Consider the following 25,816-nt stretch of genomic DNA (forward strand, 5'->3'; position numbering starts at 1 on the left):
TTTTAGAATAAGGCTGCAACGTAACAAATTGTAGAAAAAGTCCAGGGGTCTGAATGCTTTCAGAATGCACTGTATGTCTCAATGCTTCCTGACAGTTTGTCATTTTATTTGGACTAAGAAAATAGTACACAGGATGTTCATTATACTTGTCAAAAATGCTCTAGCTGTAGGCCCACTGGAGACTTGAGTAAGCCTAACGTTACCTTTATGTTCACTATTAATCCTAGGAAAGGCTTGAGTAACTCTATTTGGATACTGTCAAATAACAGTTTGAACACTCACACAATTTTTTTTATCCCATTTTTATTCCTGTTTGCAATATTGACAAACTCAACAAAGAAGGTAGTGGTTGTAGATATGGATCAAACACTGGGAAGCGCATTTATAGCAGAACTGTAACACACATTACCACACCACAAATTACCATATTACGCAAATTTTGTTTTATGTAGACTATGCAGCAGATGCTGCTGAATTACGTAGGATATACTATATATTGATTTTTCAGCATGGCAGGGAAATGTGTGTGTGGGGGGGGGTTAAAGAGTGTTATAACATATCTGACTGGTTTTATTTTCTGTATTTTCTGTCTTGTCCAGGTTGGCCTTGTTGAAGCTTCATTCTCGTAAGTAAATCCGTGTGCACACCACGTCGTCAGCCCCGAACGTCTAGGGAAAACAAACAAACACAGATTCCCATACTCTCAATTCAAGCTCACATTATACCGTTAAGAGAATAAGTCAGCAAAGGTTCAACTATAGCATAATTGAGCATTGGTTTTATTTCCACTACAGTAAACACCTATTTAGATGGCAGATGAGTGCCCACGGCAATAAAACAAAGTAAATATCTTACATGTCCTCAAAATGCTAACATTGAGGGTTCCTTGTGAACAGCTTAATTCTGTCCCATTTTTTTTCTTTTGAAGCGAAGTGGGAAAGCTGTGCTAATTGTGAGACATAGCCTTAAACACTGATTTGAATCATAATCAATTAAATGGAGCGTGCATATTTTATGGAAATGCACCCCAGTTATAGCGAGAACTGCCAAAGACAATCAAAATTTCACTTTTGAATTTCAGCTTCTGAGTCTGTGTGCTTCCTTAAAATGAATGGTTGAGCCTTGAATCGAGGCCAGACTGTTTGTTTTGGCTTTTTCGTGAAATTCCTGCATATATTTTAGTCTCACCGTCTGGCCCATCATTCAAAAGACACCGTCTGGGTGTAAGTTTGATGATGGATAACAACTCTTTTCCTCATGTCGAACTTAGATTCCAGGGTGATTAAAAAATAAAAAAAATGTTTTACAGTATATCAGTATCATCTTGGTGTGATTTTAATGCTCACAAGTATCAACTTCTGCACATTGTGGTTTAATTTGCTATATTAGTGGTGGCTGCTCTGTTGCTTGACTAAGAGGCTACACTTTTAAAAAGCATTTAAGAATTTGAAGTGTTGGACTTCCTTGAACCCATCAAAACATTCAAAATCCTTAGAACTTGAAAGTTCAAAGCCACCTACACAAGAAAAGCCTGGTTAGAGCAGAGTGATATAGCATACTGTATGAAACGACCGAACATCCCTCCTGTAGTTACAAGAGAAGACCCCTGTTATGGGGTTGCGTCATATCATGTGCAATAGTCTATGGGGACCAGTGGAGGCTGCTGAGGGTAGGGCAGTTCATAATAATGCCTGGAATGGAATGTCATCAAACACATGGAAGCCACGTGTTTGATGTATTTGATATCGTTCTGCTCCGGCCGCGTTACCACAAGTCCGTCCGCTCCAATTAAGGTGTCACCAACCTCCTGTGATGGGGACTGAAGTAAGAAGAGCAGTGCCTGTGTCACCAGCAGCTATTCGAATAGTTCCGCTGCTGTCCTTCTTCAACTATATCAATGGGATCCATTAGTGCTGCAAGGCACCCCCACCAGCTGGAGGTCAGACGTCCAATGTCACTGGAGCCCGGCTCTGTGCACCCAACACTGCACTCTGGTTTTATCACGAACCCACTTGAAGAAAATCCATACATACACTCTTTCCTGTTTGTCAGTTTTATGAGCAATGCTCGTACACCAGTATATGGTGACTCATTGACAAGGAAGTGCAAGTATATGAGAAGATGTATTGCATTTTTTTTAAAGGAAGATCTACTTTTGTCATTAGTAGCGTTTCTGAACACCCATTTTCCACTTTGTTTGCAGTTAATTGCATTCTATTGGCTCATAATGGTGCATTGGACTAATCCTGAACACTTCCCGTTCTATTTGACTTTTGGGGCTATAGACTAAACCATGACTCAAACTGGCTTCATGCAACAGGAGTATACTGGTATTGGCAATACTCTGTTATATAACCCTCTTGTTATCCTCTAATCTTTGCACATCTCTCTGAAAGATGACGCAAAGCTCCTCACTTCAGAAGATGTCCTCTTATAATCTCGTTTCCTTTATGTGGCATTGGGAAATGGATGCATCTCCAGGGCGGCTGCTTATGGGATTCTATGAACAAAGTATTTCATAGGGCACAGTAGGGGCTTTTATATCCCATCTTTAATGTGCAGTAAATGTACATGCTGCTTTTAGACCTTCCTCCTCATGCTATATCACTAGTTATGAGGTCTGTGACTGAGGAGTTGGGCTGGACTGCAGAAAATTAGTTTTGGAAACATATTCATAGCATCTTATAGATGCAGTGATGGTGTATTATGAAACTGGGTAACACTTGATTTGGATAGTCCGTCTGTAGATGCTCTACAGGCTGAGTAATATTCCAATGAACTATCTACTATCTACTAACCCTGGCTCTAACCCTAACCTAACCCCTTACCCTAACCCTAACCTTAACCCTTATTCTAAATCACACTGTAACCTTAGCAAGCAGTTGCTTATCAACGGATAGTTTGTTGATTATAAATCCAGACTATCCAAATAAAGTGTGACCTGAAATGGTATAATACAGAAATAGAGCACAACATAGTTGAATAATGCTGTATGCATCTAGAAGGTGCTATCACCTTTCTAAGGAATTATAACAGTTCATAACCATTTCAAGGAAAGATTTAGCAATAATTCATTTATATTCTATGCGCATTGATCCATGTCAAAATGGGAGTTTGTTTAATCACTCAAGTAGTCTCTTGACAGACTGTGAGCAGGTGATTTGGTTCTGGGTGTCGAGGTTACCGCCCAAGTTCAGGTTCTTGGCTAGCGATACTACTATTACCACTACTACTACTACTATTAGTAGTATTGACTACCACTATGACTACTATTGTCGTCCTCACCAGAATCAGCTCGTCTCCTCGCAGTTCTCTTGTCCAGTATGTCTTGGGCCCATCTCCATCCACCAGCGTCTGCTTGCACACCATCTTGTTCTCCGTCTCCCAGATTGCAAGACTCTGTGAGGCCATAGGAAGATATAGGGGGATAGTCAGTAGACTACAGTACATTCATTCATTGTTTTCTAATATAAAACATAATTGGCAGATGCCTCCGCAACACAACTGGTAATTTTTCCTTTTACACACAGCAATATTTTCCACATAGGGTGCCCTCGAGTAATTGCTTAAAATTGGAACAAAAACAGTAAAAGAGTATAAGGTGTATAACTACAATGTATTGTCATTATTGGTGTTTGTAAGAAGCAGACAGTATAGAGCGGCGATACAGAGTGTTTTATACTTTAAAAAAAAAAACTTACCTGTTGAATATTTTGCTACTTGGCTGGCAGCAACAAAGCTTGTCTAACGCCGCGGTTGGCTCTGGAAGCCATGACTGCTGTTTCTGACCCGAGTATAAGCATGTCGGATTGCTCTGATTTGGAGTCAGATCCGGAGATGGACAGTGAAGCCATAAAATGTGAGATCTGTGACATGTTCATCATAGTGAAAGAGTGTAAGGATTTACTGACTTAAACACTTGTGAAAAGTGTAAACAACTCGTTGCCTCAACAGACCAGATCATTGAGCTACTAGAGGAGAACAGGGTCTCGCTCTCGCTATGGAAACTTCAAGACTGCAACAATTCTAAATGACTGAGGTGATAATCCTGGTTGCTATACGAGATTGGGCTCCTCTGCAGTAGCTACTGAGGATACTACCTCGGACCACTTTCCCATATCAACACATCCCACTGACGGGAACTGGAGAACTACTGTGTCTTGCTCTACACCATTGGAGGCAAAGTGGAATCCAACATATCCTCCCTCTGTCCTCTCGTCCAGACTGCGGCTCTCTCACCGTTTTACAGCTTTGAGCCCCCTGACTTCACCGGAGCCTTCCGACGAAGTCCTCCGCCACTCCCCCTGTCCTTCTCACTCCATCTCAGTACCCAGTGCAAGATCCTCTGAATCTGGTCCTGGGTTACTGAGCCAGCCATCTCATGGAGCAGCCTCCGGACCACGTCCAACATGCTCGCAGCGACCCTCTCCTCATCCTCCAGCGGTAGTTGCAATGGGGGAGCTCCGTAGTTAGGCATGTATGTGGTGGTCGCGGAAGCAAGGACCCACTGCTTCCCTGAAGCCTGTGTTTGTGACAGATTGTATATGCATGTCCCACCTTTTGATATTTAGCTTATCTCCACAGAACAAAAATATAAACGCAATATGCAACAATTTCAAAGATGTTACTGAGTGACAGTTCATATATGGATATCAGCCCATTTAAATTCATTCATTAGGCCCTAATCTATGGCATGACTGGGAGTATAGGAATGCATGTGTTGGTTACAGATACCTTTTTAATTAATGGTAGGGTCGTGGATCAGGAAACCAGTCAGTATCTGGTGTGACCACCAGATACAAACACTCAGGTCAAACAAACAGATACAAGCAAACATGCCTCATGCAGCGTGACACATCTCCTTCGCATAGAGTTGATCAGGCTGTTGATTGTGGCATGTGGAATGTTGTCCCACTCCTCTTCAATGGCTGTGTGAAGTGGCTGGATATTGGCGGGAACTGGAATACGCGGTTGTACATGTCAATCCAGAGCATCCCAAACATGCTCAATGGGCGACATGTCTGGTGAGTATGCAGGCCATGGAAGAACTGGGCCATCAGCTTAGAGGAATTGTGTACAGGTCCTTGCAACATGGGGACGTGCACTATCATGCTGAAACATGAGGTGATGGTAGCAGATGAATGCCACGAGAATGGGCCTCAGAATTTGGTCACCGTATCTCTGTGCATTCAAATTGCCATCGATAAAATGCAATTGTGTTTGTTGTCTGTAGCTTATGCCTGCCCATACCATAACCCCACCGCCACCATGGGGCACTCTGTTCGCAATGTTGACATTATCAAACCGCTCGCCCACACAACGCCACACACGCTGTGTGTCTGCCATCTGCCCGGTACATTTGAAATCAGGATTTGTCCGTGAAGAGTACACTTCTCCAGCGTTCCAGCGGAAATCGAAGGTGAGCATTTGCCCACTGGAGTCGGTTAGGACACTGAACTGCAGTCAGGCCAATATCCTGGTGAGGTCGACGAGCACACAGATGAGCTTCCCTGAGACGGTTTCTGACAGTTTGTGCAGAAATTCTTTGGTTGTACAAACCCACAGATTCATCAGCTGTCTCGATGGCTGGTCTGAGGCTGGTCTCAGATCCCACAGGTGAAGAAGCAGGATGTGGAGAACCTGGGCTTGTGTGGTTACACGTGGTGTGTGGTTGTGAGGCCAGTTGGACATACTGTCAAATTGGCTTATGGCTTATGGTAGCGAAAATAACATTAAATTCTCTGGCAACAGCTCTGGTGGACATTCCTACACTCCGCAGGCCAATTGCACGCTCCCTTACAACTTGAGACATCTGTGGCATTGTCTCATGAAACATGGGACCAACACTTTACATGTTGCGTTTTTATATTTTTGTTCAGTGTGTATACATACACACACTGAGTCTAAAAAACATTAGGAACACCTTCCTAATATTGAGTTGCACCGCCTGTTGGCATCAGAACAGCCTCTATTCGCCGGGGCATGGACTCTAAATCAAATCAAATCAAATTGTATTTGTCACATACACATGGTTATCAGATGTTAATGCGAGTGAAGTGAAATGCTTGTGCTTCTAGTTCCGACAATGCAGTAATAACCAACGAGTAATCTAACCTAACAATTCCACAACTACTACCTTATACACACAAGTGTAAAGGGATAAAGAATATGTACATAAAGATATATGAATGAGTGATGGTACAGAGCGGCATAGGCAAGATGCAGTAGATGGTATCGAGTACAGTATATACATATGAGATGAGTAATGTAGGGTATATGCGGTCAGCTGTAGGGCTGGCTCAGGGAAGAGGACGCCCCCCTGCCTTGCATAGTCCCGTGGGACATCTTAATTGGGCATGGGACACAAGCTAAGGCTTGATCACCCTTTAGCTGGCCACCTTTGATGAGGGTGTTTAGTGATTAAAGGCCGAAACACCCACTGATTCGAAGGCACACTACTGAGGATGTGTCCCAAAATTGATATCTTAACCCAGTCTAAGAAATAAACCTCCCATGCCACTCTGTCAACATCACGGCAAATCTCATGTGAGTGCATACCATCTATTGGCACAATGGACAGTTTTTAACATCTCGTCCCGTGTTTTATGATTCTTCTATAAACATAAAGTGGCATAGTTTAAAGTGGCTATTGATACATGTATTACATAAAGATGGCAAGATGCAGTAGATGATATAGAGTACAGTATATACATATACATATGAGATGAGTAGTGCAGGGTATGTAAACATTATATGAAGTGGCATTGTTTAAAGTGGCTAGTGATATATTTTTCCATCAATTTCCATCATTAAAGTGGCTGGAGTTGAGTCAGTATGTTGGCAGCAGCCACTCAATTTTAGTGGTGGCTGTTTAACAGTCTGATGGCCTTGAGATAGAAGCTGTTTTTCAGTCTCTCGGTCCCTGCTTTGATGCACCTGTACTGACCTCGCCTTCTGGATGATAGTGGGGTGAACAGGCAGTGGCTCGGGTGGTTGTTGTCCTTGATGATCTTTATGGCCTTCCTGTGACATCGGGTGGTGTAGGTGTTTTGGAGGGCAGGTAGTTTGTGAAGGTGGTGGACCATTCTTTATACACACGAGAAACTGTTGAGCGTGAAAAACCCAGCAGCGTTGCAGTTCTTGACACACTCAAACGCCTGGTACCTACTACCATACCCCAATCTATGTCTCAGGGCTTCTTCTTTAACCAGTCTCCTCCCCTTCATCTACACTGATTGAAGTGGATTTCACAAGGGACATCTATAGGGGATTATAGCTTTCACCTGGTCAGTCTATGCCATGGAAAGAGCAGGTGTTCCTAATGTTTTGTACAGTCAGTGGATTCGGAAAGCTTTCAGAACCCTTCACTTTTTCCATTTTTTTTACGTTACAACCTTTTTCTAAAATGGATGAAACGTTTTTTCCCCTCATCAATCTGATGTTCGATCGGGTTCGTAATGACAAAGCGGAAACTGTTTTTTAGAAAGTTTTGCTCATTTATTTAAAAATGTAAAAACAATAACGGAAATATTACATTTACATAAGTATTCAGACCCTTTACTCACTACTTTGTTGAAGCACCTTCGGTAGTGATTTACAGCCTCAAGTATTCTTGGGTATGACGCTACAAGCTTGGCACACCTGTATTTGGGTATTTTCTACCATTCTTCTCTGCACATCCTCTCAAGCTCTGTCAGGTTGTTTGGGGAGTGTTGCTGCACAGCTATTTTCAGGTCTCTCCAGAGATGTTCAATCGGGTTCAAGTCCGGGCTCTGGCTGTGCCACTCAAGGATATTCAGAGACTTGTCTAGAAGCCACTCCTGCTTTTTCTTGGCTGTGTGCTAAGGGTCGTTGTCCTGTTGGAAGGTGAACCTTCACCCCAGTCTGAGGTCCTGAGTGCTCTGGAGCAGGTTTTCATCAAGGATTTCTCTGTATTTTGCTCCGTTCATCTTTCCCTAGATCCTGACTAATCTCCCAGTCCCTGACGCTGAAAAACATCCCCACAGCATGATACTGCCACCACCATGCTTCACAGTAGGGATGGTGCCAGGTTTCCTCCAGATGTGATGCTTGGCATTCAGGCCAACGAGTTCAATCTTGGTTTCATCAGACCAGAGAATCTTGTTTCTCATGGACTGAGAGTCTTTAGGTGTCTTCAGGCAAACTCCAAGCGGGCTGTCATGTGCCTCTTACTGATGAGTGGCTATATCCTGCCTGGCTGGATATAACCCCACCTACTTTGCCAAAGCAAAGCCTCCACACCATCAAAGGGAGATCAACACACCACTAACTTACTGAGACAAGGCTGAGTATAGCCAATGATTATCTCCCCACCGCACAAGCCCGAAGGGGCACAAAACCGGACAGGAAGATCACGACAGTGACTCAGCCTACTTGTATAGCAAAACAATCCTAGCATAACGTGATACACCCCTCCTAGGGACGGCATTGTTGAGCTCGAGCAAGCCAATGACTCAGCCCCTGTAATAGGGTCAGTGGCAGAGAATCCCAGTGGAGAGGGGAGCCGGTCAGGCAGCATAGTGTCTATGCTGCAATAGTGTATTTACCGGGTGGCTAGGGTCAGTCTGTCCTATCTAGTTAAATTCTCCTGTCAGGTGTCCTGTGTGATCTTAGTTATTCTCTCCCTCTTCTCTCTCTCCTCTCCCAGAGGACCTGAGCCCTATGACCGTTCTTCAGGAATAGCTGGCCTGACGACTCCAGTCCACCTGGTCGTGCTTCTGTTCTGCCTGTAGCTATGGAATCCTGACCTGTTCACCGGACGTGCTACCTTGTCCCAGACCTGCTGTTTAGACTCCCTCCTCCTCCCTCTCTCTCTCTCGTACCTGCTGTCTTGACCTCTGTATGCTTGATTATGATATTCTGATAATCTATGAACATTTTAATATCTTGGAAGAACTTTTTGTCCTTAATGGCCATGTACCCTTCTAATCTCCACCTGGCACAGTCAGAAGAGGACTGGCAACCCCCCAGAGCCTGATTCCTCTCTAGGTTTCTTCCTTGGTTCCTGCCTTTTTAGGGAGTTTTTCCTAGCCACTGTGCTTCTACATCTGCACTGCTTGCTCTTTGGGGTTTTAGGCTGTGTTTCTGTATAAGCATTTTGTGACAACTGCTAATGTAAAAAGGCCTTTGCAAATACATTTGATTGATTGATTATGTTTGAATGTTGTACATTTTATACATTATTGTTTATGCGGGGCTCCCTTTCAAAAGAGGGCCTTGGTCTCATTGGGATCCATTAGTCATTATGTACATTGGACACAAGCTACTTCAATCGGTTTGATGCAACACCCCTATCCTCTTCTTGAACCACCCCTAATCTTGCCCTGGGGTGCAAAAGGAACAACCTCCATTAAATTATATTTATTTAAGCCTCTTTTAAATTAAATACAAAACTTCAGGCCTGTCTCCAAATCCTTGAGACTTAAGTCTCATCTATGAAGGCCTTTTTTTATAGACAGAAAAGCACCAAAAAGGTCAAGTTTTTTTTCTCAGTTAGTTTGATTTAATAACGGTTTTAAGACACATTTTCCCCTGGGTAAATTGATTCAAATATTAAAAGATTATCAATTCATAAAAGCCAAAGCCTAAAGTCTTGGCTGACTATTGATGCAAAATGAGCCAGATCTGTGGTTCTTGGCTAAAGAGTTTCTTGTGAAGTTTGTTTGATAATGTTACCTTAGAGGAGGTGGTCTATCTTGGCAGCAATCTCAGAGTCAACTGAGAGATCTGAATAATATAGCACCACTGTCCATCTCTACCACCGCAGACTCGAAATTCAAACCTGCGTCCCCAAAAACGTAACTCACTTAAGCATAACATGCAAACCTCTGGAGCCAAATGCTAGCCTGTCACTCCGGGAACTGACCAGAAGATGAAGTCACTACGCAATGCTAATTTAGTAATCCACATTCCACAATATGGTCATAGAATATTTTCCAAATTATCAAAAAGGAGTTTAATACTACGGTAACTCCAAAATGTGTACAATATTTGGTCTCAACACATTTAGTCACAACTGAGTAAAACATTTTCCCAAATGATCAAAATTCAAACTACGGCAACTCTTTTTCAATCAATTATGAAGATTTACGAAGTAATCTATTCCTTCTAATTGCTGGTGAGTATACCTATTTTTCAATGTAATGAAAAGGACATATTTTGAACAAAGCTCGATAGTGTGTACATAGCCGTTCTCCATGCTGTTTGATGTTGTCCACAGTTGATTATGCTGCAGTTCCTAGTCTGTGAGACCCAAATGTTAATCACCATATCAAAGGTTGGGGGAAGCGATCAGAGTGCCTGCCGGGCCCGTAGACAGACAAGCTACAGCTGAACAGTGGAGCTTCGCCTCTCCTCTCTAATGAACCCAGAGTCGATTTGCTACGGCCCCATTTTCCACTATCATCCGTCTCTGGCACCGACTCGGATGGATTTGCTCTCTCTTTCCCTCTACCTCTCTCCCTCCCTCTCTCTTTCTTCTGGTCTCTTTCTCTCCATCCCTCCTCCGGGCATTTGGTTTACCCCCGTCATGCCTCTTCTGTATCATTTAACAAGCTAGTTGACTGGAACATCTGCTGGCTTTGGCTTTGGATAAGAGCCGTTCTGTTACCATGGCCTCTCAGCAGACAAAGAGGGAGTCTCATTTTAAGTGGGGGAAATCCTATTTCCTGCTCTGAATAATCATCTATGTTTTGGGGTGAATTGGGATTTCTTGTGCTTTACTTAGCAGCGTCTTAAATTAAAACCCTTACTTCCCATGATCTCCACCCCACCCAAGATATTATTGTAGGCTATTACAGTTTTTCATTTGCATGCAAGGTATAGATGCAGGGTGCATCTTCATAAAACATTACATTTAGTGATTTTATGACAATGCACAGTCCTGAAAGCTATCCATTATTCATTGGTACGTCACTGGTTTTTAGTTTATCACATTGATCCAGTGAGTTGTCAACATGACACAGTGTTTGAGCAAAATTCAGCCAAAAGCATTCTTTCATGAGACTTTCCACGGCTAGCTGTGGAGCTGTGGTCTCCCCGTGCCTTGCTGCAGGCGTGTTCCAAGCACTTGGCTGACTGTGGATGACACATTGTCTGTCAAAGGACAGCAGGTAGCGTGGCTGTCACCGCAACAGCCTAATAAGCTCCAATAGCCAAGACCCAGGGAGCCATCTCACTTAACTCTAAACTGAAGGCATGTTGCCTCACTGAACTAACTCACTTCGGATCTCCTTATACAGTGCCTTCAGAAAGTATTCACACCCCTTGACTTTTTCCACATTTGATTGTTTTACAGACTGAATTTAAAATAGATTAAATTGTCACTGGCCTACACACAATACCCCAAAATGGTAAAGTCGAAATATATATAGACCGTGGGCTCCAAAATTACTGGCACAATTCTTAAAATATATATATATAAACAATATACTCAAAACACAAACATGTGAGAAATACTGTATTTTATTACTGTTTCAATGGAACCAACCAAAATCATACAATTATTTAATTCAAAATACATTTCACCGAAATCAAGGTTTCATCATTATTGGCACTCCTCACTTCTCATCAACCACCTCTGGCAAGGATAACAGCATGGAGTCTTTTCCTGTAATGTTTGACAAGGTTAAGGAACATATTTGGAGGGGTTTTGGACCATTCCTCTATGCAGATCCTTTCAAGATCCTTCACATTCTTGGGTTTGCTCTTATCAACTGCCCTCTTCAACTCAGCCCACAGTTGTTCGATTGGCTTGAGGTCCTTGCGACTGAGATGGCCATGGCAGAACATTGATTTTGTTGTCACAGAATCATTTCTGTGTGGATCTTGAGGTATGTTTTGGGTCATTGTCTTGTTGGAATGTGCACCCACGGCCAAGTCCCAGACTTCTGGCAGAGGCAACCAGATTGTCAGCCAAAATTGCCTGATAGTTGGTGGAATTCATTATGCTGTGAATCTTAACCAGTGCCCCTGGACCTCTGGAATTAAAACAGCCCCAAAACATCACTGACATATTACACTGTGTGTATGAGGTGCCCCTGGACCTCTGGAATTAAAACAGCCCCAAAACATCACTGACATATTACACTGTGTGTATGAGGTGCCCCTGGACCTCTGGAATTAAAACAGCCCCAAAACATCACTGACATATTACACTGTGTGTATGAGGTGCCCCTGGACCTCTGGAATTAAAACAGCCCCAAAACATCACTGACATATTACACTGTGTGTATGAGGTGCCTCTCCTTGTATGCATCTCTGTTTCGACGCCAAACATGCCGATGCCGTATCTGACCAAAACGTTACATTTTGGTCTCATCTGACCAGAGCAACTTCTTCCAGTCATAAATTAAATGACTTTTGGCAAACTCCAAGCGCTTGCGTCTGTGGGTCAGAAAGGGCTTTCTTCTGGCAACCATTCCAAAGAGCCTGTGTTTGTGGAGGTGGCATCTGCTGGGGCTTTTTGAAACCTGGTGACCCCAATGCGCCACCAAGGCCTGCAATTCTTTCACAGTGATTCTTGGGGATTTTGTTGCTTCTCTCACCATCCTCCTCCCTATCCTGAAAGGCAAAATGCATTTGTGTCCTCTACCCATGTGGTCTTCAACTGATCCATATCTTTTGAATGTTTTAATAATTTCCCTGACAGTGCTCAGTGGTATATTCAATCGTTTGTGGCTCTTCTTGTAACCTGCCAGTTCTTTTGTTTTCTTCATGGTGTTGGATGACAAAGGGTGTTACCTATTTTTTTTTACCCTAGTGAAACAGTAAGGGATGTAATGGCTCAATATAGTTCTTTAAGACATACATAAACTTAAATAAATTGAATTTAATTGTTGGTTTAAATTTGGTAGATGTTATTTTCAATCATCTTTAAGGCTGCCATTAATTGTGAAACCTTGATTTGGAGGACATTGATTTATAATTAAATCAATAAATGATTTTGGTGGGTTCCATTTAAAACATTAATAAAGAACAGTATTTCTCACATGTTGGTATTTTGAGTTTCTCTACGGTTATATTGTTTATATTTTAAAGCATTGTTTGTCCATTGCCAGTCAGGGGTGCCAGTTATTTTGGAGCCCACTGTATATATACACTACCGGTCAAAAGTTTTGGAACACCTACTCATTCAATAGTTTTTCTTTATTTTTACTATTTTTTACATAGTAGAATAGTTTCTCAAACTAGACACTCTAATGTACTTGTCCTCTTGCTCAGTTGTGCACATTGGCCTCTCAGTCCTCTTTCTATTCTGGTTAGGGACAGTTTGTGCTGTTCAGTGAAGGGAGTAGTACACAGTGCTCTGAGAGCTTCAGTTTCTTGCCAATTTCTCGCATGGAATAGCCTTAATTTCTCAGAAAAACATATAGACTGACGAGTTTCAGAAGAAAGTGCTTTGTTTATGGCCATTTTGAGCATGTAATCGAACCCACAAATGCTGATGCTCCAGATACTCAACTAGTCTAAAGGAGGCCAGTTTGATTGCTTCTTTAATAAGAACAACACGTTTTCAGTTGTGCTAACATAATTGCAAAAGGGTTTTCTACTGATCAATTAGCCTTTTAAAATTATAAACTTGGATTAGCTAACACAATGTGCCATTGGAACACAGGAGTGATGGTTGCTGACAATGGGCCTGTCACGTCCTGACCTTAGTTCATTTTTTATGTCTCTGTTTTAGGTTGTTCAGGGTGTGAGTTGGGGTGGGCATTCTATGTTTTGTGTTCTATGTTTTCCATTTCTATGTGTTTGGCCTGGTATGGTTCCCAATCAGAGGCAGCTGGCAATCGTTGTCTCTGATTGAGAACCATACTTAGGCAGCCTGTTTTTCCCACTTGAGTGGTGGGTGATTGTTTTCTGTCTCTGTGTCTGCACCAGGCAGAACTGTTTCGTTTTCGTTCGTTCTCCTTGTTATTTTGTTTTTGTGTTCAGTGTTAATAAATATCAACATGGACACGTACCACGCTGCATATTGGTTCGATCCTTCCTACTCCTCCTCAGATGAAGAGGAGAAACGTTACAGGGCCTCTGTACGCCTATGTAGATATTCCATTAAAAAATCTGCCATTTCCAGCTACAATAGTCAATTACAACATTAACAATGTCTACACTGTTTTTCGGATCAATTTGATGTTATTTTAATGGACAAAAAAAAATAGATTTTCTTTCAAAAACGAGGACATTTCTAAGTGATCCCAAACTTTTGAACAGTAGTGTATATATATATACTTTTATTTATCTTTTTTTAAATGTATTTTTTACCAATTTAAATCAAAATGAAAAGCTGAAATGTCTTGTGTTAATAAGTATTCAACCCCTTTGTTATGGCATGCCTAAATCAGTTCAGGAGTAAAAACGTGCATAACTTCTCACATAAAAAGTACATGGACTCACTCGGTGTACAGTAATAGTGTTTAACATGATTTTTTAATGACAACCAAATCTCTGTACCCTACACATACAGTGAATCTCAATCACAGATTCAACCACAAAGACGAGAGAGGTTTTCCAATGCCTTGCAAAGAAGGTCACCTATTGGTAGATGGGTAAAAAAATATTAAAAGCAAATATTGGGGCAATGCCAATAAAGCATATTACTGAGTATCACTTGCCATATTTTCAAGAATAGTGGTTGCTGCATTATGTTATCGGTATACTCGGTATACTTGTAATCGTTAAGAAATGGAATGGAGCTAAGCACACCCAAAATCCTAGAGGAAAACCTGATTGTCTGCTTTCCACCAGACACTGGGAGATTGATTCACCTTTCAGCAGGACAATAACTTAAAACACAAGGCCAAATCTACACTGGAGTTGCTTACCAAGAAGACAGTGATTGTTCCTGAGTGGTCAAGATACAGTTTAGACTTAAATCTACTTGAAAATCTATGGTAAGACCTGAAAATGGTTGTCTAGCAAGAATCAACCAATTTTATAGAGCTTGAAAAATGTGTTTTAATAATAATGGGCAAATGTTGCACAATCCAGGTGTGGAAAGCTCTTAGATACTTACCCAGAAAGGTGCTTCTACAAAGTATTGACTTAGGCTTCTGAATACACATATAAATGAGATATTTCTGCATTTAATTTTAAACAAATTCGTTTTCACTTTGTCATTAGGGAGTATTGTGTGTAGATGGGTGAAAAAAAATTGTAATCCATTTTGAATTCAGGCTGTAGCACAACAAAATGTAGAACTAGTCAAGGGGTATGAATAGTTTCTGAAGGGACTGTATGTCAATAAGAATCACCTTTTTGTCGTCTTGATGGACCGTCTTCTCAAACGACGGGAAGGAACTACGACAGCAGTCTTTGCACGGCATCTTAATCGATCTCCCTGAACCCCCGGCACGTAGTGTACCCTGTGGCAGGTGAGTAATTCTAAAAGTCTGTCTCTATAGCAACCAGCCAGGCTAAAAGACTTGATTTGTCAAAGTCGTCTGTCGTGAAGTGCAGCGCTCTCCTCTTGGTGTCGGTCTACAGGAGGAGACCATAATGGTTGCACCAAGGTTCGGTATAAAAAATAAGTGTGGTCGCTGACAAGCAGAGTGAGTTAATCGTGGTAAGCACATATGCACAGCTGTAGCTTCTCCTTTTCAACTTTCTACAGCAGCGATGGCCACTTTGACGTTGAAGAGCTTTGCGTTGGTGAAATTTGCTTGTCAACGTCAGTCAGGTTTCTCTCAGTCTCATGAATCACTTTTTGGGGAGGGTCACTGTGACTCCTGACTAAAACTTTGATCCAGCCCCCTTCCCTGTGGGGTGACTCTCAGCGCTGAATGTTCCTTATCACTTTCTCCCTGCCGGCAGAAATGAGATGCCCCTGTAAGTGAGAAGGGCTCTCTTGATCCCCTCCAATCCCCCGATTAGAGAGCGCTTTTAACCTTGTGCCAGTGTGAAACAGCCCTCGCCTGTTTGCCTTGGGTAGATTAGTGTAATCCCTTTAAACCCCCCAACCTGGGCCAGGCCCAGGGCTCGGGACCCTGCCACAAGCCCAGCCAGTACGGTGTCTAATTGGGGACTGTGCCTAATATGACGCTAAGTGGAAGCCGACCAAGGAAATATACCTGGGAAATACTTGTATCGAGGATGGGAGCAGAGCCTTTTAAAAAAAAGTGATCCTCAAACCTCACGAACAGTCAGAAAATACTTTAAATCAAAGGAATGGAGGGATCGGTCATATGCTACCTGACAGACATGAGCCATTCCCATAGACTCTACACATAAATACCCAGACATAACCGATGGGGATCTGGAGGTACAAGATGGCCTAGAGATGGCAGCCAAAGAGATGTATGGGTCTGTCCACCATGCCTGAGGGCACAGACTGTAAGGGGCCTTTCTGTCTCTTACGATCCAACACTGAACTGTAAAATATCTAGCACAGGCTATGGAACCCGGGGGGGGAAGCCTAGTGGTTAGAGAGTTGGACTCGTAACCAAAAGGTTGCAAGATCAAATCTCTGAGCTGACACGGTAACAATCTGTTGTTCTGCCCCTGAGCAAGGCAGTCAACCCACTGTTCCCAGGCCATCATTGAAAATAAGAATTTATTCTTAACTGACTCGTTAAAAAATTGTGAAATAAAGTAAAGAAAAACCCGGTGTTTCAGTCAGTCTAGAAATTGAGTAAGATGCATTCGTATCATGACGATACAATGTTGGCATTTCTATTTTGTGTTTTTCACAAAAGTAAGATTTATTTTCCCCAGTAAGATTATTTTTCCCCTTACAGTTATGAGCAGCGATTTTATTGACATAAAAGCTCTCTGCGCAATGATGCATGTTTTCCTCTTTCCATTTGCAATTATCTTGCCACCAGAATACCATTTGTCTAGACATTTTTGTGGTATTTTTGGGGGGATTCGACTGTTATTCTTTTATTTTTTTTATTTTAAGAGGAATATGTTAGTGTCCTAGAGATGTATACTTGTGCGACTGTTACCAGCTCTTTGTAAAATCATCCCATGGCCTGATCTGAAACTGGTGACATAAGCGGTCTTAGATCTAACATACCAAAATATATGATTCAAGATCAATGTTGCTATAACATGTGATTGCTGGTAAGTACTTTGACCTAACTTAATCACATTTAAAATGACTAACTCAAGAATTGAAGATCCGTGTTCTTCACATGCCCCTAAATGCAAGAGGTTAACTGATGTGACTTGGTTCAAACAATAGCAGATGGATTATTATTGCTCTGGGGTTTTCGGCATTTACATTTTTTAAATGTTCGTATTAAAATAAACATTTATTTCATTCAGAATTGATCATGGCAGTGTTCTTCAATAGGACAATTTATGTGATTGATTCAAATGAAGTAGAAAAGTCTGTTTCGTGTACTTGAGGGTGAAGCTTATTAGGATGCGTTTACACATGCAGTCCAGTTCAGATCTGGGTCGTTCCACGAGTAGAGTATATTTTGGGTAGTATAACTTGGTCAAAAACAACTTCATTTCACCTCATTGTAACATTCTGTCATAAAGAGCACATGTTCAACTTCATAAAAAGCATGTTTTCCCATTTCAAAGGGTAAATGAAATGTCTATAGTAAATGTCAATAAAGTGCCATGACAGTAACAGGGTTGAGGGAGGGAGGGGCAATTTAATGCAAGCTTCACAAATGTATTTTCATTGTTAAACATTTTTTGCCTATATATCTATAGGTAACATGGTTGACGTGTTGTGCTCAGTTTTCCACCACAAAACACCAGCAAATGGCCAAAAAAAAGAGTAGGACCAGCTCACCTGCTTTTACACTATGATTTGAGTATTGTATGTTCAATGTTTCTTTTGCAAAAATAATTTAAAAAGGAATAGTTTAACCATATTAAAACGAGAGTTCAGTTCACATACCAGGGTTTACCATAAAATGAGGGATCACATGAATCAATCACATGAAATACATAAAAAATCTTCAGAAATCGCATAAATAGGCCTTTATAATGATGGTGGGTTAAGGGTTCAAATCTTCCTGGAAGTCATGGTGAGGGCTGATTTTTGGCACTTTAGCAATTTAGGTGTGTATTCACATTAATTTAATTTATTGAATTGTCTATGTGGTCTATATTAAAAGGGCACTTTATTTAATATAACAGGTTTTTGTTTTTTAAATACAATATTGGAGCACAATTTCTACTTAAAATATCAAGGGGACGCAAAATTATAAATTGCAGATTATTTCCATATCTGATAACAATTGATATTTTCCCTAATGTGCAAAAAAAGAAAAAAAAAACATGGAATCAGATATTTTTTTATATACCACATCCATACAGTGCATTCAGAAAGTATTCAGACCCCTTTACTTTTTTCACACTTTTTTCACATTTAGTTACTTTACAGCCTTATTCTAAAATGGATTCAATTTTTTCCCCCATCATCAATCTACACACTTTCTTTTTTTTGCAAATGTATTCAAAATAAAAAACTGAAATATCTCATTTACATACAGTAAGTATTCAGACCTTTTACTCAGCACTGTGTTGAAGCACCTTCGGCAGCGATTACAGCCTCGAGTCTTCTTGGGTATGATGCTACAAGCTTGGCACACCTGTATTTGGGGAGTTTCTCCCATTCCTCTCTGCAGATCCTCTCAAGCTCTGTCAGGTTGGATGGGGAGCGTCGCTGCACAGCTATTTTCAGGTCTGTCCAGAGATGTTAGATGGGGTTCAAATCCGGGCTTGGCTGTGCCACTCAAGGACATTCAGAGACTTGTCCCAAAGTCACTCCTATGTTGTCTTGGCTGTGTGCTTAGGATGATTGTCCTGTTGGAAGGTGAACCTTTGCCCCAGTCTGAGGTCCTGAGCGCTCTGGAGCAGGTTTTCATCAAGGATCTCTCTATACTTTGCTCCGTTCATCTTTCCCTCAATCCTGACTGCACTCCCTGTCCCTGCCGCTGAAAACCATCCCCACAGCATGATGTTGCCACAACCATGCTTCACCGTAGGGAAGGTGGCAGGTTTCCACCAGACGTGATGCTTGCCATTCACGCCAAAGAGTTCAATCTTGGATTCTTCAGATCAGATCTTGTTTCTCATGGTCAGAGTCCTTTAAGTGCCTTTTGGCAAAATATAAGTGGGCTGTTATGTGCCTTTTACTGAGGAGTGGCTTCCGTCTGGCCACTCTACCATAAAGGCCGATTGGTGGAATGCTGCAGATGGTTGTCCTTCTGGAAGGTTCTCCCATATCCCCAGAAGAACTCTGGAGCTCTATCAAAGTCACCATAAGGTTCTTGGTTACCTCCATGACCAAGGCCCTTCTCCCCCAGATCTGTGCTTTGACACAATCCTCTCAGAGCTATTCCTTCTACCCTATGGCTTGGTTTTTGCTCTGACATGCACTGTCAACTATAGGACCTTATATAGACAGGAGTGTGCCTTTCCAAATCATGATTAATCAATGGAATTTACCACAGGTGAACTCCAATCAAGTTTTAGAAACATCTCAAGGATGATCAATGGAAACAGGATGCACCTGATGTCAATTTGGAGTCTTATAGCAAAGGTTCTGAATACTTATGTAAATAAGTTATTTCGTAAATAAGTTATTTATGGGTTTTTTTGCAAACATTTATAAAAACCTGTTTTCACTTTCTCGTTGTGGGGTATTTTGTGTAGATTGATGAGGGAAAACATTTATTTAATGAATTTTAGAATAAGGCTGTAATGTAACAAATTGTGGAAAAGGGGAAGGCGTCTGAATGCTTTCCGAAAGCACAGTATGTGGATCTCAAACCTGATACAATTTTGATGTTTGCTCTGATGTGGCTTTTTTTGCACGTGACCTGGCGTTACCATGACATCCAACCCAAAATGTTAAGTAACAATGCCAGGAAATGAGCATTGCATCTGTGTGCAACTTCAGAGGCTACAGTGTGAATGTGCAAATCTGATATGGGTAAAACTGAGTGTGGACAGTGGATAAGAAAATTCAGAATTGGGTTCTTAGCGTGGGCGGTGGCTTTTTGTGGACCTCCCGAATGGCGCAGTGGTCTAAGGCATTGCATCACAGTGCTTGAGACGTCACTACAGACCGGGGTTGGATCTCAGGCTGCCGGCCGTGATCGGAAGATCCATGATGCGGTGCACAATTGGCCCAGCGTCATCCGGGTTTGGGGAGGGTTTGGCAGCCCGAGGTTTCATTGTCCCATCGCGCTCTAGTGCTCCCTCTGGCAGGCCGGGTGCCTGCAAGTTGACTTCGGTCGCCAGCTGTACAATGTTTCCTCAGACACGCTGGTGCGAGCAGTGTGTCAAGAGGCACAAAACTGTAACCACCAATTAGATATCACGAAATTGGGGAGAAAAAGGGGTAAAAAAATATTTGATGAAACCTATCAATTTAAATGTCCAATTTGGGTGCAATCAATTAGCTTCATTTCTCAGAGATCAAATTATATAAATAAAAAAAGGCTGCAGGAATGCTAAACTTATCTGTTTAAAACTGCAAAAATGATTTCAGAACAATCTGAGATGGTGAATGTCATGGCTTGCTGAAATGACATGCAATGACCCTAGTGGAAAAGCAGCCTATAAACGGGGACTGGTGTAGTACCTTGTATTCAATGAATATGGCTGAATCACAGTTTATCTGCGCTGTCGTGGCATCGTGAGCTGCCCATTCCAAACAACAGCTTAAGAATTCCCAGAAGGGCCAAAGCTTGGAGAGAGGCCCCATCTATCTCATATATGTCAGCGCTCTAATCCACTTTCTCGGACGTCAACATGATATTGATAAGTCAGCCATATTAATGTATATTTTTCATGGAAACGCTACTCAAAAGGAAATAAGAAAACCCTAAAAGCCTTGTCACAATCACAGATACACACACACACACACACACACTTTCAACCAGCCTTATTTATCATCCCCCCCATGCCCTGGTTTTGCGGCCGGAGTCCACACCTTTGGGGGTACTGTCATGCCCTGACCATCAGAGTGTGACTTGGAGGTGTTCTAGCTCAATATTTCTATGTTGGTTTTGTATGGTTCCCAATTAGAGGCAGCTGGTAATCGTTGCCTCTAATTGGGGATCATATTTAGGTAGCCATTTTTCCAACCTGTGTTTGTGGGATATTGTTTTGTGTTTGTACATGTGCACCACTACTTTCACGTTTCGTTATTGGTTTATTGTTTTTGTTTAAAGTTTCACCGTAATGAAGATATGGAACTTCAATCACGCTGTGCCTTGGTCCGCTCATTACGATGATCTTTTAGGGAACCCCAGAGCACACGTTTCCCAGTCTCTGTAGCTTTGCCACCCTACCCAATGCTCAACCCCCATATTTTGCCAACCCAAATCCATCCCATCACTGAAAGCCAAATTTCCCCATTTCCAAATGTACAGTAACTCCCTCTCCCCCCGACCTACCCACCACACTAATTTGGTAATCCCCAACACAATCAACACTCCTCTCCCAAGTCTGATTGTGCTTTGAGCTTCTGGCACCAAACTCGGAGTTGGGTGGCCTGTGTTTGTTTTTGAGATTGTTTATCATGAACCTCCAGGAGGATGGACTTTGCTATAAAATGATGTGGCTCAAATCCACTCGTTGAGTTCTCAGTGATCACCTCCAGGGGTGGTTACCGACCAGCTCCATTACTGCAGTAATTAAATAATAAAGTTGACTTGTTTTGAAGAAATGTAAAGGTCTCTCCTTTTGATTACAATAAACACAGGAAACTGTTGAGTGTGAAAAACATTGCAGAGTTGCAGTTCTTGACACAAACCGGTGCGCCTGGCACCTACTACCTACCATACCCTGTTCAAAGGCACTTAGATATTTTGTCTTGCCCATTCACCCACGCAAGGCTGCCGGCCCAGATGGCATCCTCAGACCATGCGCAAATCAGCTGGCTGGTGTGTTTACAGACTTATTCAATACATTTTTATCCCAGTCTGCTGTTCCCACATGCTTTAAAAGGGCCACCATTGTTCCCAAGAAAGCGAAGGTAACTGAGCTAAATGACTATCGCCCCGTAGCACTCACTTCCGTCATCATGAAGTGCTTTGAGAGACTAGTCAAGGACCATATCACCTCCACCCTACCTGACATCCTAAACCCACTCCAATTTTCTTACCGCCCCAATAGGTCCACAGACGACGCAATCACACTGCACACTGCCTTAAACCGTCTGGACAAGAGGAATACCTATGTAAGAATGCTGTTCATCGACTACAGCTCAGCATTTAACACCATAGTACCCTCCAAACTCGTCATTACCCTGGGTCTCGACCCCGCCCTGTGCGACTGGGTCCTGGACTTCCTGATAGGTAACAGCTCCACCCCGCTGATCCTCAACACTGGGGCCCCACAAGGGTGCATTCTCGGCCCTCTCCTGTACTCCCTGTTGTTCACCCATGAGTGAGATCAGCAAGTTTGCAGACAACGCTACAGTGGTAGGCTTGATTACCAACAACGACGAGACGGCCTTCAGGGAGGAGGTGAGGGCCCTCAGAGTGTGGTGTCAGGAAAATACCCTCACACTCAATGTCAACAAAACAAAGGAGATGGTGGATCGTGGACTTCAGGAAACAGCAGAGGGAGAGGCCCCCTATCCACATTGACGGGACAGTAGTGGAGAAGGTGGAAAGTTTACATTTTCTCGGCATACACATCACAGACTAACTGAATTGGTCCACCCACACAGACAGCTGCGTGAAGAAGGCGCAGCAGCGCCTCTTCAACCTCAGGAGGCTGAAGAAATTTGGCTTGTCACCAACAATACTCCCAAACTTTTACAGATGCACAATCGAGAGCATCCTGTCGGGCTGTATCACCACCTGGTACGGAAACTGCTCCTCTCACAACTGTAAGGCTCTCCAGAGGGTAGTGAGGTCTGCACAACGCATCACCGGGGGCAAACTACCTGCCCTCCAGGACACCTACACCACCCAATGTCACAGGAAGGCCAAAAAGATCATCAAGGACAACAACCACCAAGCCACTGCCTGTTCACCCTGCTATCATCCAGAAGGCGAGGTCAGTACAGGTGCATCAAAGCGGGGACCGAGAGACTGAAAAACAGCTTATATCTTAAGGCCATCAGCCATCACTAACATTGAGGGGCTGCTGCCAACATACTGACTAACTTCTAGCCACTTTAATAATGAAAAATTGATGTAATAAATGTATCACCAGCCACTTTAAACAATGCCACTTTATATAATGTTTACATACCCTACATTACTCATCTCATATGTACATACTGTACTCTATACCATCTACTGCATCTTGCCTATGCCGTTCGGCCATCGCTCATTCATATATTTTTATGTATATATTCTTATTCACACTTGTGTGTATAATGTAGTTTTTGTGAAATTGTTAGGTTAAATTACTTACTGCATGGTCGATACTAGAGGCACAAGCATTTCACTACACTCAAATTAACATCTGCTAACATGTGTATGTGACAATAAAATTAGATTTGATTTGAATGGCACACATACACAATCCATGGCTTAAAAATCCTTCTTTAACCTGTCTCCTCCCCTTCATCTTGTCTTTTCCAAAAGTTTTGAGAATGACACAAATATTAATTTTCACAAAGTCTGCTGCCTCAGTTTGTATGATGGCAATTTGCATATACTCCAGAATGTTATGAAGGGTGGTCAAATGAATTGCAAGGATTTGCAAAGTCCCTATTTGCCATGCAAGTGAACTGAATCCCGAAAAACATTTCCACTGCATTTCAGCCTTGCCACAAAAGGACCAGCTGACATCATGTCAGTGATTCTCTCATTAACACAGGTGTGAGTGTTGACGAGGACAAGGCTGGAGATCACTCTGTCATGCTGATTGAGTTTGAATAACAGACTGGAAGCTACAAAACTAGGGCAATGCTTGGAATAATTGTTCTTCCTCTGTCAATCATGGTTACCTGTAAGGAAACACGTGCCGTCATCATTGCTTTGCGCAAAAAGGGCTTCACAGGCAAGGATATTGCTGCCAGTAAGATTGCACCTAAATCAACCATATCGGATCATGAATAATTTCAAGGAGAGCGGTTCAATTGTTGTGAAGAAGGCTTCAGGGCGCCCAATAAAGTCCAGCAAGTGTCAGGACCGTCTCCTAAAGTTGATTCAGCTGCGGGATCGGGGCACCACCAGTACAGAGCTTGCTCAGGAATGGTAGCAGGCAGGTGTGAGTGCACTTCTCTCCAGGAAAAACATCAGGGACAGGCTGATATTCTGAAAAAGGTACAGGGAATGGACTGCTGAGGACTGGGGTAAAATCATTTTCTCTGATGAATCCCCTTTCTGATTGTTTGGGGCATCCGGAAAAAAGCTTGTCCGGAGAAGACAAGGTGAGCGCTACCATCAGTCCTGTGTCATGCCAACAATAAAGCATCCTGAGACCATTCATGTGTGGGGTTGCTTCTCAGCCAAGGGAGTGGGCTCACTCACAATTTCTCCTAAGAACACAGCCATGAATAAAAAATGGTACCAACACATTGTCAGAGAGCAACCTCTCCCAGCCATCCAGGAACAGTTTGGTGACAAACAATGCCTTTTCCAGCATGATGGAGCACTTTGTCATAAGGCAAAAGTGATAACTAAGTGGCTCAGGGAACATAACATCGATATTTTGGGTCCATGGCCAGGAAACTCCACAGACCTTAATCCCATTGAGAACTTGTGGTCAATCCTCAAGAGGCTGGTGGACAAACAAAAACCCACAAATTCTGACAAACTCCAAGCATTGATTATGCAAGAATGGGCTGCCATCAGTCAGGATGTAGCCCAGAAGGTCATTGACAGCATGCCAGGGCGGATTGCAGAGGTCTTGAAAAAGAAGGGTCAACACTGCAAATATTGACTCTTTTCATCAACTTCAAGTAATTGTCAATAAAAGCCTTTGACGCTTATGAAATGCTTGTAATTATACTTCAGTAGTCCATAGTAACATCTGACAAAAATATCTAAAGACACTGAAGCAGAAAACTTTGTGAAAATTAATATTTGTGTCATTCTCAACTTTTGGCTACGACTGTACACTGATGGAAGTGGATTTAACAAGTGACATCAATAAAGGATCATAGCTTTCACCTGGATCCACCTGGTCAGTCTATGTCATGGAAAGAGCAGGTGTTCTGTATACTTTTGTATAACTGTTTTCGGAAATAAATGTTTGAATATATAGGAAATCTGCAGGCAAGATTCCAGTGAAGAGCCTTTCAATCCCACAATTAGCACAGTGTATTAGATTGCCAGAATCTGGCAATGTGATCACAGTTCTCTGCCAGTATTTTCATATTTAGTGTGTTAGATGTAGTCAAGTAAGCCGTTGGACTGAAGGAGAAGGTGCCCTAATAACAGTGTTTATCTAACAAGTAGAAAAATAAATATGGGCATATTATGTGTAATTTGCCAAAATCTGTTGAATACTTCTTTATGACTGACTTCATGTCATATAATTGCTTTTAAATCAGTGTGTATTATACTTATTAAGATGCAACATGTACTGCACAATGGAGGATACCCTTCCCACATTACCTTGCATTTCCTGCCATCCACCGTCTCCTCGTCGAACTCCTGGCCAATGTGGAAGTTGATCTCGGTGGTGCGGACGGTGGTGGATGTCTTGATGTAGAACTGCTCCCCGTCCTGACGGATCTCCACGTGAGGCTTGGAGGCAGCAGCCCCAGCCACCTTCCTCAGCATGGCATTCACGCCTGGATGGGCACAGCAGAGACCAGGGAGGGAGAAGGGAATGGAAGGGTAGGAGGAGGGAGTTAGGCCTGATTCAGACAGACAGACACCCCCCACCGCCTAGATCCGTCTGGACC

At 42.4% G+C, this 25,816-nt stretch overlaps 1 protein-coding gene across 1 annotated transcript in view; it reads right to left on the reverse strand.

The window, feature by feature from the left end:
* Positions 1 to 279: 279 nt before the first annotated feature.
* Positions 280 to 25,816, reverse strand: part of crabp1a (cellular retinoic acid binding protein 1a) — a 29,461-nt gene continuing 3,924 nt past the window's right edge. The window contains exons 2-4 of the mRNA XM_035790476.2: positions 25,524 to 25,702; positions 3,286 to 3,399; positions 280 to 668 (exon numbers count right to left, since the gene is read on the reverse strand). Of these exons, the coding sequence (XP_035646369.1) occupies positions 618 to 668; positions 3,286 to 3,399; positions 25,524 to 25,702 (344 nt within the window). The 3' untranslated portion in view covers positions 280 to 617. The remainder of the gene's footprint in view (positions 669 to 3,285; positions 3,400 to 25,523; positions 25,703 to 25,816) is intronic.

Source organism: Oncorhynchus keta, chromosome 17 (genome assembly GCF_023373465.1).
Source record: "Oncorhynchus keta strain PuntledgeMale-10-30-2019 chromosome 17, Oket_V2, whole genome shotgun sequence".
NCBI classification, from domain to species: domain Eukaryota; kingdom Metazoa; phylum Chordata; class Actinopteri; order Salmoniformes; family Salmonidae; genus Oncorhynchus; species Oncorhynchus keta.